The sequence below is a fragment of the Athene noctua genome, chromosome 6 (assembly GCF_965140245.1).
Source record: "Athene noctua chromosome 6, bAthNoc1.hap1.1, whole genome shotgun sequence".
NCBI lineage: Eukaryota > Metazoa > Chordata > Aves > Strigiformes > Strigidae > Athene > Athene noctua.
Window position 1 is genome coordinate 45,454,883 of NC_134042.1, and position 17,330 is coordinate 45,472,212.

Genomic DNA, 17,330 nt, shown 5'->3' on the forward strand with positions numbered 1-17,330 from the left:
AGTTGTCCATGACACAGCAGCATGGTCTTCCATCAAGAAGCCTAACAGTATGATGGGCTTCCTGAGCAAGAGCGCAGCCAGGAAGTCCATGGAAGAGATCCTTCTTTTTGGCACCTGTAAGATCACATCTGAGTACTGTGCCCAGTTTTAGGTTTCCCTGTGTAAGAAAGACATAGATGAGCAAGTCAAGGAAGGGCCATCAAGGTGACTGGGGGGGCTGTAGCATGGGATGTAGGAGGAGGGGCTGGAAGAGCTGGGTCAGTTCAGCCTGGAGAAGACAGCTCTGGGCAAGTGCAATATTATGGCTGTCTACTGCTGCATAATGGGAGACTATAGACAAGACAGAGCCAGACTCTTCTTGGGATGTGTGAAGAAAATATGAGCAGAAACAGACTCAAATTATAACAAAGGAAATTCCATCTACATATAAGGAAGGATTTATTTTTTTTTTCAGTGAGATTGGTTAAACATTAGATCAGAGCCCAAAGGGGAGGTGAAATCCCTATCCCAGGAGATACTCAAATCTCAGCAGGATCAGGCCCCAAACAACCCTCTCTGAGGGGCACCAGAGACCTCCCAAGATCCCTTCCAACCTGATTTATTCTGTGACTCTGTCTCCATGAGAGTTCACAAGCAGCTGTACTCTCTGTGCGTCCATTTTCCATCTGACATAAGACTCTACATAAAGGAAGCTCCAACAGTGTAATTAATCAGTTTCCTATGCTGACCAATATCACCACTGGAAAAAAGTGTCTTGTCACTACTGGAATTTTTTTATGTGATTTTCAAGGGTATTTCAGTTCTGTATTCAGGGTTTAAAACAGACCAGGTGACCTCCAGAAGTTTGATGATATGTAATTTATAATAAGTAGCCTTTTGATTGACAGCATCCATTAACATGACCTGCCATGTGCTGCACTTGTTTTTCAGTATTTCTTCTTAAATTTAAGTGAAAGGCAGAAATGCAAGCTGTCTTTGGTTTTTGGAGGGAGTTTCTAAACTGTACTATCTACAAATATTCTCTTTGTTCCCAAAATCTAGGAATTGGATGCCATTGAATCTCATGTGAAAGTGTTTGAGAAGGATATTGCCAAAATGAAGACAATCCTGTCATCAGAGGATCTATTAGAATTTTCTCCCAAAGACCGACTTAAACATGGACAGGTCTGTGAAAACTCCTATATATAGGGATTTTTCCCTATCTATTTATGCATAAATAAATTGTGACCGCAAACTACCATGAACAAATTTTTAGTGTATGACTTCAAAGTATTAGTATCATACAAATTCTAACTCACAGGTCAAAGATTGAAAATATTACTTCAGCCATGATTTTCGGCTACTTTCGAAAGTAGCAAGTAGTCCAATCCAAGAGGAGCACATTGGTAGGACAAAACAGTTGGTGCAGAGGACCTGCTGTCTGTGTTGTATGTGTCTTGGGAATTTGAACTGGTTCTGTAGAATGGACATCCATTAGTGGCTGGGTTTCTTCAGAGGCTCTTCTGGAGAGTATCTTCTGCTTTAGTTCCATTTGAAAGGAATCCAGTTTGTACACTCCAAGTCGACTGCACAATGTAAACCCTAAAGTGAGACTGTTGGGAGATCTCTTCCAGAAGCACAGTCCTTGTCTGAACTAAAACATTTGAAATTAAAGCACTATTGAGAACATGACCATAGAGAACTTCATTATGTAACTTATGCATGAGTCATCAGACATATCTGCCATATTTGAGTGTTTTGGAAAATTTATGGCCTGATTTTCAGAGACACTTGCTGCACATCACTTAGCATCAAACAGTAAGTAATCTCTAAGTCTGAAAATCAGGCCCTATTTTTCCAAAAACGGAGGAAAAATTTAGCAGATGCTTCTGCAAACGTAGGCTGGAGGGACTTATCATAAAACCATTTCATCATGCAGGAACTTCAGTGCAAAGATACCTTGTCCAGATGGTTTTCCTTTCTGTTCTTAAGTAAAGCAGTCTGTTATGGTATCTTCTTTTATACCACATGCAGTCCACATTGTTAGCTGACTGAAATGCAGAAACCATGGGTTCAGTTTCAGGGGAGGGATAAAAATGTCATCATAGCTTTGTTATCCAGAGAACAATTTTGTAATGACTACATTATATGGAAAAACTACAGTAATATTTCTTCAGGAAAATGATGTTCATACATCTTTTTTTTAAATTGAAGCCCAGATACTATGCTAATAACAAAAAACTCCTGATGCAACCTGCTTACGAATGAGAGAAAAAGCATCTCTACTCCAAATGGGGCCTTTTACAATGAAATCTTCTTGAGAAAGAACTTAACAAAAATATTAGTAATTAAAAGGCCCAGATGTGGTTTGGTTTTTTCTTTTGAAGTTCCCAGCAGAATAAGATCTCAGTAGGATTTCATATTTCTTTAGGAGAATCAACAAGTAATAAGCTCATATTGCCATTCTGTCTTTTTAAGTTGACCACTGAGTTTTTCATAAGCATGTATTGTGGTATGAAACTGCATAGTTATCCAAAATTGACAAAGGTGATTGTAAACTGTGTGTCCACTTGGGGTGTTGTGATATTAAGTGCTGTCTTTGACTGGAAAACCATCTTCAAAGGCTTCTCCTGGCTTCTGTCCCAGTTCATCATCTCAGCTACTTTGATAAGACTGTTTACAGGACCATCAGAAAATGGCTAGCTTTAACATAGGACATTTTGTGGCTAGTTTGCAACACAAAAAAGAAAAACCAGAGTTAGCTAGAGTGACATCAAAGGGTTTGCACCAGTTTTTTAACCTCTTCACTGCCAAAGATGTGTTACCTTGAAATGGCACACTTCGTAAAATAGTAACGAATCTGAATGTGACCCTTCTTTGTCACCATGCAAATTTTATATATGTATATGCAGAAAAAGAAGAATTGTAAATGTAAATTATATTTTCCTCTTGCTTTAGATTACCTCACCGTGTATTTTCATGGGTTTGTTCCAAGATTAAAATATCATTCCTTCTTAAATGGGAAACTCACAAAAGAAAACTTTTGCGCATTGTGACAGCAGTATAAATTTTTAGTGTTGATTTTTCCAACTCAGTATCACATCCATCATCTATCCTATATCCTAACAGGTTATCCTTGACCATGTTGGTCCTATGCAGAAGACCATTGTTCATATACAGTCGTATGAAGAAGCACTTCAGCTACTAGGGGTAAAAATGCAACCTTTCTCAGTCTTCCAAAGGGCAAGACAACTCTTGAGAGAATTGAAGAAATTAGAAAAAATTACTAAGGAACAAAATGACCTACTAGAGGTAAATGTTTAGTGGTGTTTTTTTTTACTGTCACCTAAACCACCTTTATTTTATAATAATTTTGATCACTAGATAATATTGTTTTTTCAGGCATAAAGTTCTCTTACTGTGTCTTCTATGTAATGATTTGAGGAATTTTTTGTTCTGCTTTTATCCTTTGATTCTTTTGCTTTGATACTTTTTTTCTTTGATACTACAACAAGGCATGCTGGTTAAGCTTGAAATTAATTTCAGTTTTCCAGTTCAGTCACAGCTGACACCATGTGTTTTAGCATGTTCTAGAAGAATCGAAGGCACAAGTGTCTTATGACCCAGGTTTGCACAACTGATGATTGAAGTGCAGTGTTATATGTAGGTGCTCACATCTGCAACGTTCAAGTCCTTAAACTTATCTTAGATCGTGGAAATTCTTTGTTGACAGCCATTAGATAGAAATTGCTGACAATTAATAACAGAAAGTCTTTTAGACTTAGTCTTTCAGAAGATGATCTTCCCAAATCAGTGAGTCAGGAAAGCGACCATTTTCTACCACTGTCACTTGGTTAATTCATCATTTTGAGGCAGGCCACCTCCTGCCCTCAGAAGGTCCCATGCAAGGATGTGACAGGGGGCTTGGAGATGCTGTTGGCCAGACCAGGTTTGGAAACAGCATTGGTGTGACATACAGCTGCAGGACAGGGCAGTGCCAGCAGGGTCATAACTCATGGGCAGTATGAGTTACGAAACAGCTGTGCTGGCTCCAAACCTGAAGCAGTATCTCTGCAGCACTTCACTGAGCAATGTGGTTGTACCAGCTCAGGAAGGTTTTAAATCAGGGATATCTGTGTCGTGCTCCACTGCCCAGGGTAAATATATTTGAAGGAAATCTGGAGTTTGGTTATGCATGTTCCCACGTCAGCAGAGGTATGAAAATTCTCATGTGACCCATCCATTTCTCCACAGGATGATAGCAGCACTTAGAAAAATGATACAATATTTTTGCTCATTTGGTTTTCCAAACCTATTAGAGTAAAGCAGAGTGCTTTAGAACATGTAACTTCTTACTGGGCATTTCAGAGGCCTGGCAGACACAAGCTGAAGCTAAAATGTTGAATCTCCATCTTTGATTTTCAGTCTGTGAAATTAAGAGCACCACACCAACAGAAAAACTCAAACATGCTATATGACTAGTGCATGCTTTTTCAGAAAAAAAGCAATGACTACGTGAGATCCTTATAATCCCTACTGTCTTTTTTTTTAAGTCCATGCAATTTCTTATGTCTGAAAAATGGATGCGGTAAAATGTACCTTTTTCAGAGAGTTACCAGATTAAATACTTGAGAATTTTCAAAACACTTTAAAACCATCAGAAACAGGGTGCTTTGCAATTATGAAGTGTTATCATGAGACTTCTGACTGCTTTACGTGGAGCATTAGGTCAAGGTTTAGGTTTTTTTTTTCCTTTTTGAAACAGCTGTAACCTTTTTTACTCAGCGTTTTCCTTTATCTTATAGGCATCCAACAATCTGTAGCAGAGTGAAATTTCTTTGTGAGAAAAAAGATTGGAAAAATTGCAATTCTTGGCAGCTAGGGTATCAAACTGTGCAAAAAAGATTTTCCAGTCCAGTTGAATGGGTTAAAAGCAGCAGTACTACAAGTTCAGTACCAGCTAAGACATAACAAAGGATAAAGCTATTAAAGGATGGCAATTTTGAGTGCTGCATTAGAAAGGTAATAAGTATCCTGATAGAGAGGAAAGCAAATGGGAGGTAAGCTTCCTGTACAAATACATACATAGTTATTTTTTTCCTGAAGATTAGTTTTGAAATTTTAGTGTTTGGATGTGTTTGCTCATATCTTGCTATCTGTGGTGCAATAGGAAATTGACCTAATAACTTTTATATAATTAAGCTGCAGTGTAACACCTAAAAAAGTATAACAGAAACAGAACCTGTAATATGTAGTGTAAATGCTTTGGGGCAGGATTTTAGGTGACTTACATCTGTGTTGAATGTTGCCTTCTGTTTTTTATTATGGCCTGTCAAGTACCACACCTATCACTACCTAAATAACGTCATCAGGAAGAGGAGCTGGAAGCCACAGCTGCTTCTACCTGTTTTCTGTGCAAGAGAGTGGCAGTATTTGCATATTTCATGATTTACTCTGCTCATTTTTAGTAAGCTCTCCCATAACAATTACAATGCCTACCTGCATGTACACCACAGGCGGGTGGGCCTTTTCCATGGGTAAGTCTCCTAGTATTACCACAATATGAAAGAGCAAATGTTAAGCAGGAAATAACTCAAAAGAGAGGCAACACTTCTAGGAAGAGATTCAGTCCCATATATATGGCATAATTTATGTCATACTAAAGATAAAATAAGATTTTTTGCCCCTCAATGCAAAAACATTGAGGGGACAGATGAGTTATCTTCAGGCAAGTGGCTCTATTCACATACAGGCCTGTGACAGAAGACATTGGAGTCTGTGTATGAAATATTCATATTCTTTAGTTATCTAGGAAATTTGAGGTAGTATGCATTTTATCTAATACCAAACAGTCCTATTCATGTGAAAGTGAAGGTATGGGTAAGAGAATCTGTTTTTTAGAAGGAGTTTTAGTTTCTCACTAAAACTGAGCAGGAGGAGATTCCTCCTCCTCTGATTCTTTAGCTATGGCATTAATATTATAGGCCACAGTTAAATATCTTCCTCTCCAATTTGGCTTTTTTTTTCAAGTGGGGATAATAGTTTTTTCTTTCTTTTAAAACTTGTAAGTAATTAAAAAAAAAATTTAGAACGTTATTAATTTGTGTTTTATTGAGAGGGAGTGCTACTGTGAAGTGACTGAAGAAACAGCACTGTTACTGTTCACAGCAGGAGAGACTTTGCTCTGAAAGGCAGAGTCTGTGCATGCTTTGCAGAGCGATTTTTCAACCTGTCAGGCAGTTCAGGTGCTGCTGTCAGCAGAGTAAGTTCAAGCCTATTGGCAATAGGCTGCATTTTCTTCATTACCTTTTGCAGACTCCTGAGGAATAGTCCTTAGATATTCTTTGGTTCTCAGCCCACAGGTTGGAAAACACAGAGCCACCAAATGTTCTGCGAATTAGATGTTTTCACAAAATATTCTGATTTGTAGATGTAACAATTTCTTAATTACCTGAGACATTGTGACAGGCTGTGGCTGACAAACATGAGCAATGTTTGTGGGGAGACTGCTGATTTTTGCATGAACAGTAAAGCATGAGGGCTGATGAGATTTTGCTGTCACTGTCAAATGGGTAAAAGTGAATTTGGCCGTTTATAACTTCTAATATGTTTTCCTATAAGCCATGCAAGAAGAGGAAGCTCACACAAAGTGGAAATACTTATCATTTTTATAGAAAGTATTCAAATTGTCAGATACTGTGGTTGGCTTATCCTCTGACCTGCAGTGTCTGCCTGGTGTACAGCACAGTTCATGTTTGCTCAGTGCAGAACTTGCTGGCAGTAAAGACCTGAGCACCAGTAAAAACCAGGTAGGCTTTCTAACTTGATATGAAATCCTGTAATTTCTCTTTTTTTTTCCCCAACTTGTTCTAAATTGTAGTGAATATGATTAAATATGCTCATTTGCATTTTATAGCCAAATTCATAACTCTGCTGTGTAGTAAACAAAGATATGCTCCTAGGCAGAATACCCCACCATACCTTGACTTATAGATAGAGCAGTCTGTTTGTCTTTCGCAAGGGAATAATAAACTTACTGAGGATAGGGTTGTGCAAAGTTAGCAGAACAAACAGAGTTTCTTTTACATGTAACTACAAATGCAAAGGAGACTTCAGTACTCCTCCGTTCAAGTTTGTTGCATTACTGACTAGCTTGTGTACTAGTTAATTCCAAATTATTTATGAGGATTACTATTTCACAGGAAGCTGTAAAGAAAACAGAAGAATGTGAGAAAGAAATTGAAAATTTGAAACAATTCTTAAAGAACCACTTGGTTGAAATATCACATGAAGATCAACCACTGGCTCAGAAGACTCATTGTCCAGAGGTGGGTTTCATTGTTTTCTCTCTCATGTCTGTTACTTGTCCTGACTGACACTATTCATGACGATGCAGAGCACTAAGAAATAGCAGTGTGCTTCCCCTCCCCACCACAGTCCAGCTGGCAATTGAATGCCACAGTGTGACTATGCATGTGTAAATTGACATATACCAAGAGATGTTGCAATTAATATTAGTTTGCACATTGGGTGTATCTTTCATAATATACTCCTTATTTATTTTGATGTGTCACTTGTACCTACATCAACTTCTAGGGAAAATTTAGAGTGCTGTTTTCGTGAGAGCTGACAGCTGTTTTGGTGAAACAATACGCAGCACTGATAGCTTGCCTGTGCTAAGTGTCCTGCTAATGTTGCTGAAGTAGCAGGTTGGGATAGTGCATAAAGAGAGAACTGAGTTTATTTCTGATCCCTGATTGTGCAATAGTACTTTTGATGATTCTGGTTAGGGTTAGATTCTTTAGACTCCTTTCCTCATCCTCACTGCCACACTGTGTTTTCATCAACTGATAAACGTGCTGCTTTTCTCCTTGCAGTTGGCTGCTTTCTGTAATGGATGAATTGATTATTTAATGCAAAAGTAAGATGTGTTTTAAGGACAGCACTGCAGAAGTCAGGAAATGACTAATTAAATGTAATAACTATTTATAAAGTGCCTCTGAAATGCTCAGCTTTTTGCAGTCAGTCACAATAGTTAATACATATACACTGTACTTGCCTAATAACTGTAATCACTCAGTAGGCTCCTAAGTATGTAGCTGATCTCCTGTGTTGGATGTTGGAGCCTTGATGCTAGTACTAAGCATGACTCATTTCCTGATTCTTACTTGTTTTTGTCTTTGAGTGTAAGACTTTCTGTTTAATGGCTCTTGTTTTAGAAGAAAACCTTTTTCACAATTGTAGCCTTTCATGAATAGAAGTGGACAATGGAACTGCCCATCTTATTGAGAATGATTGAGAATGATATTGAGATGAAGAAGTGATGTTAGTAAAGATTTGGTTTCTGAGGAGGTTTTTGGCTAGTTCAGTTTTCAAAGCATAAGCTGGTAAATGTATGCTGTAAAGTCTCCTCCTACAATGAAACAAATAGAAATACTGTTCTTAGTATTAGTAGACATTTATAAAAATATGCCAGATTATCATGGATGGCTGTCATTCCAAAGACTTTTTCTTTCTTCTACCTGTGGAAGATTTTACCATGTGTTTTTGAGTGTACAAAAGGAAAAAACATCCTTGTCTGAGCAGAGTTCCCATGTGCTGGGGTTCCTGCCTCCACCTTCCCTGTCATGCAGCCACACTAGCATTATTAACAGAAGAAGCTGTAGTCAAGATAAAACCAGCAGTTTTACTGCTTTAATCTGTCCTGGATTATTATTTGCATAGCATTATTCACACCATGATAGAGCATGGTGTGGATTTCAAACCTAACATCAAAGCTTGCTCTGATGGACTGAGCCCAGAGTTTTCTGAGCAAGTAACAGTGCTTCAAAGAGCTTTAGCACTTTCAGTAATGAAGGGAGTGGGACATTTTATTCCTTGCCCTGTTTTACTCTGTTATTTGTTGTGCCTTCTTTGCTCACCTGGAGACTGGGTGGTAAGAAAAGGTCCTAGCAGAAAGCTCTAAGGGCAGAACACCAACTAGAGCAAGAGTCATGGCAAGGGAGGAGACCAAGACAGATTTATTTCCCCCTCTGTTAGTGCAGAGTTACTTGGGTTATTGTTTAATCTCTGCAGAACCTTATTTTCCTTGTACTTTGTTGGTGACCATTGTTCCCAATATTACATTCAAAGACATGGCATAGTTTTGTCATTATAACACACCAAATAGTTTGTGTGTCCTTCTTTTAGGCCAACTTCAGCAAAGAAGACTCAGCTCTGAGCTACCCTTGTTGCTGTCTTTGCCTTCATCCAGGCTATTTTTTGTCAGGTTTTCAGGGAAGGGAGTTGGAAGTAACATCACGGGCTCTGACACACAGAGTAATGTAACCTAGCCACATTCCCTCTGTCCTGAAGGAAACTCATATCCCATAGCTATGCAGGACCTAGTTAGGATTAGTTACCCAGCCTTTCACATTTCCTTCCAGACTAGCAACTTGGGCATTACAGGCAACCAGTGCTGTCCTGAGCTGAATCTGTTGCTACTGTTTTGCATGTATCTGGACATCTCCTGCAGTGACAATGGGGAACTGTCCCAATGCCTTGAAAAAGGAAAAAAGGGAAATAGCCCAAGTCCCAGTAAGATGCATCACTGGTATCATCTGTTACATTACTCTTTGGTTAAGTAAGAAAAATGGATGCTTACAGATGTTGTTGCTCCTTAGGGAGAAATGGAAGCTGTAAAAGAAGAAATCATAAAGCTGTGCCAAAGAAAGGAAGATATCCTTACCGGGATGAAGAATTCAATGTCTGAGCTTCACCAGCGCTTACAGCAAGAAGTGCCTGAATCAGGAGATGAACCCACAGCCTCTGTATTAGCACAAAGTGATTTGATTGGGACTGATGTTTCTGGTCAGCAGGTAAGTGGAGCACCACGTTGTGATCACTTACCCGAGAGCTGAAGAGAGAAGGTAAATAATAACCCTTCTTCCTCCAGGAGGAGTGGCAAGTGACAGAGGAGCACCCCTGCAGCTGTGAATCAATACTGCTTCTCCTCCCCTTTGTACTTCTAAATGGTCCTAGAAGGACTGAGTATGATGCATGTCTAGGAGAAGGCAGGAGAGAGGTTTGCCTCTGGTTATTTTTTAACATGAGCAGACTCAGCATGAAGTTTGCATCAGGCAATCAACAGCAAAATGCTTGATGTGTAGTTTTGCTGATAATCAGTTTTTCTGAGATTTTTGGTAAATTGTTTTCATGAAGGAAACAAATTTGTCCCAATTATGACTGTAATGCTGAAACATTAAAGCATAGAGAAAAGTCTCGATTTTCAGAGGTGCTTAATACCTGCAGTTTTCAATTACTTTAATGTAGGGTGGCAGATGTTCAGTGCTTCTCCCAAAGTGGACCCCAAATGGTAACTTTCTTTTGGTTTACAGGCAGGAGAGGCTTTTACTGTTCTTGTTATGAATAATTGATCTATCTCTTTGTGTGTATTTTTGTAGTCAAAAAAAAGAGGAATGATGTCTCTTCTACCTTCCTTAGATGAAGAATCAGAAGAGTGTTCTTTCCACAGCAAGGTGAGTTCAGTATGTATCTTATATATACAGCTGTATATGTAAGATGGAAGATTTTGGTGCAGAACAAATTATGAAAAATGTGTAAATCCAAAATACTTCAGAACAAAATTCAAATATCTGTTATTACACCAGGATACTAAGACATTGCACTCAAGCCAGCCTGCCACCCCATTCTGTTATGTGTGATCCTGCTTTTGGTGGGATTGCTCATACAGTAATACCCCCTTTATGGAAGTGTTAGTGGCAAAATATGGGCCTAAATACCAATATTCATATGTGGGGTAGGGTTCAGACAGAATTAGACAGCCTCTGAAGTGTTAAAACTTAAAAAAAAAACAACTAAAATAATTTGTATGTTTGAGCTTAAGAAAAAAAAGGCATGATCAGACTACTCCTAATGAAGTTAAGAGAGATTTCTGGGAGAATGGGAGAAACTCGGAGACACTGATCAATAGGTTGCTCTGAATCTAAATGCCCAAGTGAACTGCAGAGGAGCAAAGCTGGGAGTAAAGCTTCATGGTAAAGTTAACAGCTTTTGAAAAAAGAAAAAAAAAAATCCATGAACCCTTCTGCACACTTTCCTGTACCCTAGGGACTAAACGAGATCTATCTGAATGAAATCAGGAATGTGCAGAAGTGCTGGTGAGCTTGTAGCCCAGCTACCAACTTGCACAGCAGTTCACAGACTGCCCAGGCTGGTGGTGACCAGCTACTGACATCTGTATCTCCTGGTAGGGACTGTGGCCTCAATCAAGTTTTGAAGAACCTCCATTTCTCTGATGTCCTCACTATGGATGTTAATAGCCTTTTTGCAACATCCTTGCCACAAGAATCAAAAAGAAATGTGGCAAAGAGGTGATGGAATATTGGAGGGGTTGCCTTAGGCTAAGCAAGGATGAAACTCCATGGCTGGACAGTGCAAAGACATCCAAACAGCTTGGATAGAGGTGGTGTCTTACTCCTCTGATCCAAGCACTCAAGTTTCAAGATTTCTGATTCTGCACCTTCACTGGTGCAGTTTTCTTTACATACAGGACTTTTTAGGAGACAGGACAGGAGAAAGATTGTTTCCTGGGTTTGTTGGAGTTTGTTTAAAATAGTGCAGAAAAAGATGAGGACACTGTGAGGTCTCCAGAGAAAACTATCAGTATCATCGAGCTGCCATTCATCTTGCAGCAGAACTATAGACCAAGGGAAGAGGTGGGATTTGGGAAACACAATAAAGATAAACAAGGCAGAAATAGAGCAAAGTGTTACTAAAGATTTGCAGTAATATACATTGCCTGAAGGAATGTCTGAGCTTCCTGTTCACAAGTTAATGCTGAGCTGTTACTGCTTTAAAAGGGAATTACAGCCACAGAGAAAGATGCAAGCTTTTGGCCTTTAGAAGGAGGTGATGAAAGGCACAAGGAAGACAGTGCAACCTCCTGGTCTTCTGGTACCTTGTCAGATGGCATCGTTCAGGTAATGCCCTCAGGCTTATCTCCACAGGGACGGGAACCCATCTGTATGAAAAAGATCTGCACAAGTCCTAGGTATTGCTGAAGTCTTCAAAGCAAGAGAACTGTAGAAATGCAGGACATGATGGCCTTAATCAGGTCCTCCATCTTCCATATCACACTACTTCTTGCCATTTAAAATCTCCTTTCGTGTTGTGCACATTGGTTGGATTCAGTGACCTTAAGGGTCTTTTCCAACCTAAACGATTCTTTGATTCTATATTAATTTCTTCTAGCTTGACAAAAACGCCAAAGGTAGAAATGCACATTTTGTTGCAGCAATTTCTTTACTAACTCCTGGAAAGGCTGTAAAATGTGGATTTTGTTGCAGGATGATTTGTGGAAGAGGTTCTCTTTGTACATGAGAAGATCAGCATCTGAGTCACCCCTTCACGGTGTTTCAATAATGCTGCAATTACTTGTTTCTGTATACTGATGTTACAGGCATAAAAGAACTTCCCTCTGTGAATACTCTTGGGCCAGGACTGCTATAGATTGAATGGCTGCTGCCCTTTGAAGCTTCTCTAGCACAACAAGGCAATAATCATAGAATTATAGATCCATTTAGGTTGGAAAAGACCTTTAAGATCATCAGGTCCAACTGTAAACCTAACAGTACCAAGTCCACCACTAAACCATGTCCCTAAGTGCTACATTACACCACTACACATCTACACTACTAATGATACACATACTTCCACTGTTGCCTGTCTCTCTCCAGGATGCTGATGAAATAATGGAATCACACAATAAACATGGTGAGGAAACGTCTACACAAACTTTGCAGAGCACTGAAGGCCCTAGCACGGGTGATGGCAGTCAGGCTATGGTGAGTTTGAAGGCCTGAAGTAGGCTGAACAAGGTGACCTGAGCTTGTTGTATAACCTACCTAGTGGGCAGAGGCCCCGTTTATTCTGATTATGGTAGCTGAGTTTGTTGCAGTGTTTATGATACAGTAGAATACTTACAACCCTTTGTGGGCCTCTTCATATTGCTGCTTTGGGTGATAATAAATATGTTTTGATTTCCTCCTTGAAAAGGCAATTTACTAGGGAACAAAATGGAGTATTTTCAGGAAGTAAGATGCTGGCATTCATACAGGTGTCAACGGAGGGGTTCAAGTGATGTAAACGTACATCAACTATGGGATTTTTAAGCAGCAGTTAAAGGAGAAGTTAAGGAGATTGACATTCCTATATGTTGCTGTTTTGTGGAAGGCATGCACAGGCCAAAGGAGGAGTGGGCAGCAGCTTATAGGTTATATGCAAAAGAGCACATGGAGACAGATGTTTATTTCAGAAAGGCCAGGAGAAGCAGACTGGTAGCAGAGCAGCCTCTGCTCTTCCTGGGTTTAGAGCAGGGAAGAAGAAAGAATCCATTACTGCCTGGGGCAGGAGCAGGCCCCCAGGTCACTTTGTCTCTCATCCCCCCTGACTTAATCCACCATAGTTAACCTTTAATTTATAGTTAAAAACCCATAGCACACTATTTAAACCCAGACAATATACTATCTATTGTTATTATAAGAAATAGCCTTATGTGAGGATGTTATATGACACAATTATATTCAGGATCTCTGTTTTCCCTCTCTGCTATGCTGTGATGCTGTTGGTCTCTGCATGTGCAGGTCATGTCTAAGCTCCCTTGGCAGCCATAGGAGATGTAGTCACTGCAGTATCCAACAAGCACAGCGAGTGGTTCAGCTGAGCTTGCTCTACCTGTCTGTGCTAGGCTGAGCTGAGCTGAGCATTGAGAGTAATGGGAGTTTAGACACCTGTATTCAAGAGACTTAACCTCCAGCTGAACATCTTGGGTTTCCAGGAAGGAGCTTTACAAGAGAACATATGCCCTCCTGGCACTTCTCTGTGCCACCACTGTTTTGTCAGCATCTTGCCTTCAGGGGCACTCACAGCCTGTCAGACCCAGTGATACAAAAGTTCAGTGGAGCACTTTCCTGAGCCAGACACAGCAACTCAGTGGTCTGTGGAGAGTGCTGTCAGACTGTGAGCCAGCGTCCTCCTCTGCTCCCATAGACAGGTTTCTTAGAGGTCTTCTTTCCTCAAACCATACCAGACAGCTTTTTTGCTTGCAACATCTTTTCCACTTCAGTGTTTTGCTACACTGTAGACATTTCCATATGCTACACAACTCCCTGTAGTGAGTGATACTTTTTTATTTTATTTTATTTTATTTTATTTTATTTTATTTTATTTTATTTTATTTTATTTTATTTTATTAAATGATTTATTTACAAGATCAATGACTATTTGGAGACAGGAAGACATTTTATTTTTATACATGATAAATCTATTTTTTTTTCTTAGACATGTGTGTATGTGTAGAGATTTATTAAATCCATTATATTTATGTCCACTATTTAGAGCTTAACTGCATCCTAAAATTAAATCATTCCTACTATCATAAAATTAAACCATTCCTACTATCTTAGTGATTGCTACATTTCCTCCCCTCTGGCATGTTGTCCCTCCAATGCAAATGTAACTGCTTGCAAATTCAGTTCTGGCAGCCTAAAACATAATTTAAGATTCAGAAAAACATTTGCATTGCTTGATGAGGAAGATGGCTTATAGTTGTAGGTGACTCCCTTCTGAGGAGAACAGAAGGAGTATACCATATTCTGGTCAATATGAATATGGGTCAGGTGAAGAGTAAAGTCAGGACCCTGAATTTTAGGAAAGCAAACTTCCAGCTGTCAATAGGACTCCTTGGGAAACTGTTCTCAGGGACAAGGGAGCAGAACAGAGCTGGCAGATCTTTAAGGATGCTTTCCATAGAGCACAAGAGCTATTGATCCCCAGGTGTAAGAAATCAGGAAAGGAAGGCAAGAATCTGGGCAGGGATGAGTTGAGATCTTCTGGTCAAACCGAAGGGCAAGAGGGAAATGCACAGGCTGTGGAAGCAGGGACCAGTACCCTGTGAAGAGTATAGGGACACTGCCTGATTGTGTAGGGATGGGGTAAGGAAAGCCAAAGCGCGGCTGGAGCTGAACTTGGCAAGGGACACACAGAATGATAAGAAGAACTTCTACAGGTATGTCAGCCAGAAAAGGAAGGTCAAAGAAAGTGTACCCTGCTGATGAACACAAGTGGCAAACTGGCAACAACAGATGAGGAGAAGGCTGAGATACTCAACAACTTTTTTGTCTCAGTCTTCACCAGCAACCTTTCTTCCCACACCTCTCAATGGATGGACCACAAGACAGCAATTGGGGTAGCAAAGTCCCTCCCACTGTAACAAAGATCAGGTTTGAGACCACCTAAGGAACCTGAACATATATAAGGCTATGTGATCTGATAAGATGCATCCCAGAGTCCTGAGATAATTGGCTGATGCAAATGATATTTGAAAAGTTATGGCAGTCAGGTGAAGTCTTCAGTGACTGGAAAAGGGGAAGCATTGCACCCATTTTAAAAAAGGGTAGAAAGGAGGACGCTAGGAACTACTGACCTGTCAGCCTCACCTCTGTGCCTGGGAAGATCATGGAACAGATCCTTCTAGAAGCTGTGCTAAGGCACATGGAGGACAGGGAAGTGATTCGAGACAGCCACCATGGCTTCACTGGGGGCAAATCTTGCCTGACCAACCTAGTAGCCTTCTCTGATGGACTGACTACAAGGGAAGAGCTATGGAAGTCATCTGTCTGGACTTCTGTAAGGCCTTTGATATGGCTGCCTATAACATCCTTCTCTCTAAATTGAAGAGAGATGGATTTAATGGGTGGACTGCTCAGTGGATGAGGAACTGGTTGTATGGTCACATGCAGAGGATATTGGTCAACAGCTCAATGTCCACATGGAGATCCGTGAAAAGTGGTTTCCCTCAGGGGTTTGTACTGAGACCAGGATTGTTTAATATCTTCATTAATGACATGGACAGCAGGATTGAGGGCACCCTCAGCAAGTCTGCAGATGACACCCAGCTGGGTGGTGCAGTTGACACGCCTGAAGGACAGGATGCCATCCAGAGGGACCTGGACAAGAACAAGAAGTGGGCCCATGTGAACCTCATGAGTTTCAGCAATGCCAATTTCAAGGTCAATAGCCAGTTATCAATACAGGCTGGGGTAATGAAGGGATTGAGATTGAGAACAGCCCTTCAGAGAAGGACTTGGGAGTGTTGGTGGATGAAAACCTGAGTATGACCTGGCAATGTGCACTTGCAGCCCAGAAAACCAACCATATCCTGGCCTGTATCAAAAGAAGTGTGGCCAGCAGGTTGAGGGAGGGGGTTCTGCCCCTCTATTCCACTCTGGTGAGACCTCACCTGGAGTAGAGTCCAGCTCTGGTGTCCTCAGCACAGGGAAGACATGGACCTGCTTGAGTGGCCATAAAAATGATCAGAGGGGTGGAACACCTCTCCTGTGAGGATAGGCTGAGAGAGTTGGGGTTGTTCAGCCTGAAGAAGAGAAGGCTCTGGGGAGACCTTCCTGTGGTCTTTCAATACTTAAAGAGGGCTTATAAAAAAAGATGGGGACAGACATCTCAGTAGGGCCTGTTGTGATAGGACAAGGAGTAATGGTTTTAAACTAAAAGGGCCTACTTTTAGACCAGATATAAGGAAACGATTTTTTACAGTAGGGGTGGTGAAACACTGGAAGAGGTTGCCCAGAGAGGCCGTAGATGCTCCATCCCTGAAAAAAATCAAGGTCAGGTTGGACAGGCCTCTGAGCAGCCTGTTCGAGTTGAAGATGTCCCTGCTCACTGCAGGGGAACTAGATGAAGGTCGCTTCCAACCCAAACCATGCTGTGGTTCTATGATGTTATTGTTTTCTTTGTCAGTTGAGCCATGGTAACCATCCACTCCATGGTCTCAGGCTTGGCACACAAATAGATGACCTGTGCACAAACAGACATATCAATACTGGTTTGTTTCATTCAACTAATTTGACTCGGGCACCTCTGAATTTCTATTTCTGTAGAGGAAGGGGATAAGGTTCACTACGGTAACAAAGTCTAGCTAGGGAGGGGCAGAGCAAGCCATAAGTGTAAACTAAATGCTTATGGACACATACATGTGTGAGGAAAGCATGTCATTCACAGTATTATAGATGTGTAATGTTTGGTTATTTATATAAGTGAATTAAAATGGACAGACTGAGAACTAGAGCTGGAAATTTCAGGTGGAGTTTGAAGTAAACATGCTTTTTTATTTCTTATGTCACATATACCTCAACGGAGATATTTAGATTTTTCTGGGATCTGTATATTCATATTTACTTTCTGTGTTTAATGGCACTGTCCCATACTATCTCAGAGGCAAATAAAACCAGTAGTGATTAAAGTAAGACACTGATAGCTGAAACAATGCATTTCTG

The 17,330-nt window shown here is 40.3% G+C and overlaps 1 protein-coding gene across 3 annotated transcripts in view; it reads left to right on the forward strand.

Annotated features, from left to right (window-relative positions):
* SYNE2 (spectrin repeat containing nuclear envelope protein 2) overlaps positions 1 to 17,330 on the forward strand; it is a 195,187-nt gene that overhangs the window by 99,085 nt on the left and 78,772 nt on the right. For all 3 annotated transcript variants that reach the window (XR_012633818.1, XM_074908851.1, XM_074908852.1), the window contains exons 61-67: positions 1,042 to 1,164; positions 3,109 to 3,291; positions 7,182 to 7,307; positions 9,642 to 9,836; positions 10,422 to 10,496; positions 11,841 to 11,960; positions 12,717 to 12,824. Coding sequence is in view for 2 of the 3 variants with exons in the window: in XM_074908851.1 (XP_074764952.1) it covers positions 1,042 to 1,164; positions 3,109 to 3,291; positions 7,182 to 7,307; positions 9,642 to 9,836; positions 10,422 to 10,496; positions 11,841 to 11,960; positions 12,717 to 12,824 (930 nt within the window). In the remaining variant the exon portion in view is untranslated. The remainder of the gene's footprint in view (positions 1 to 1,041; positions 1,165 to 3,108; positions 3,292 to 7,181; positions 7,308 to 9,641; positions 9,837 to 10,421; positions 10,497 to 11,840; positions 11,961 to 12,716; positions 12,825 to 17,330) is intronic.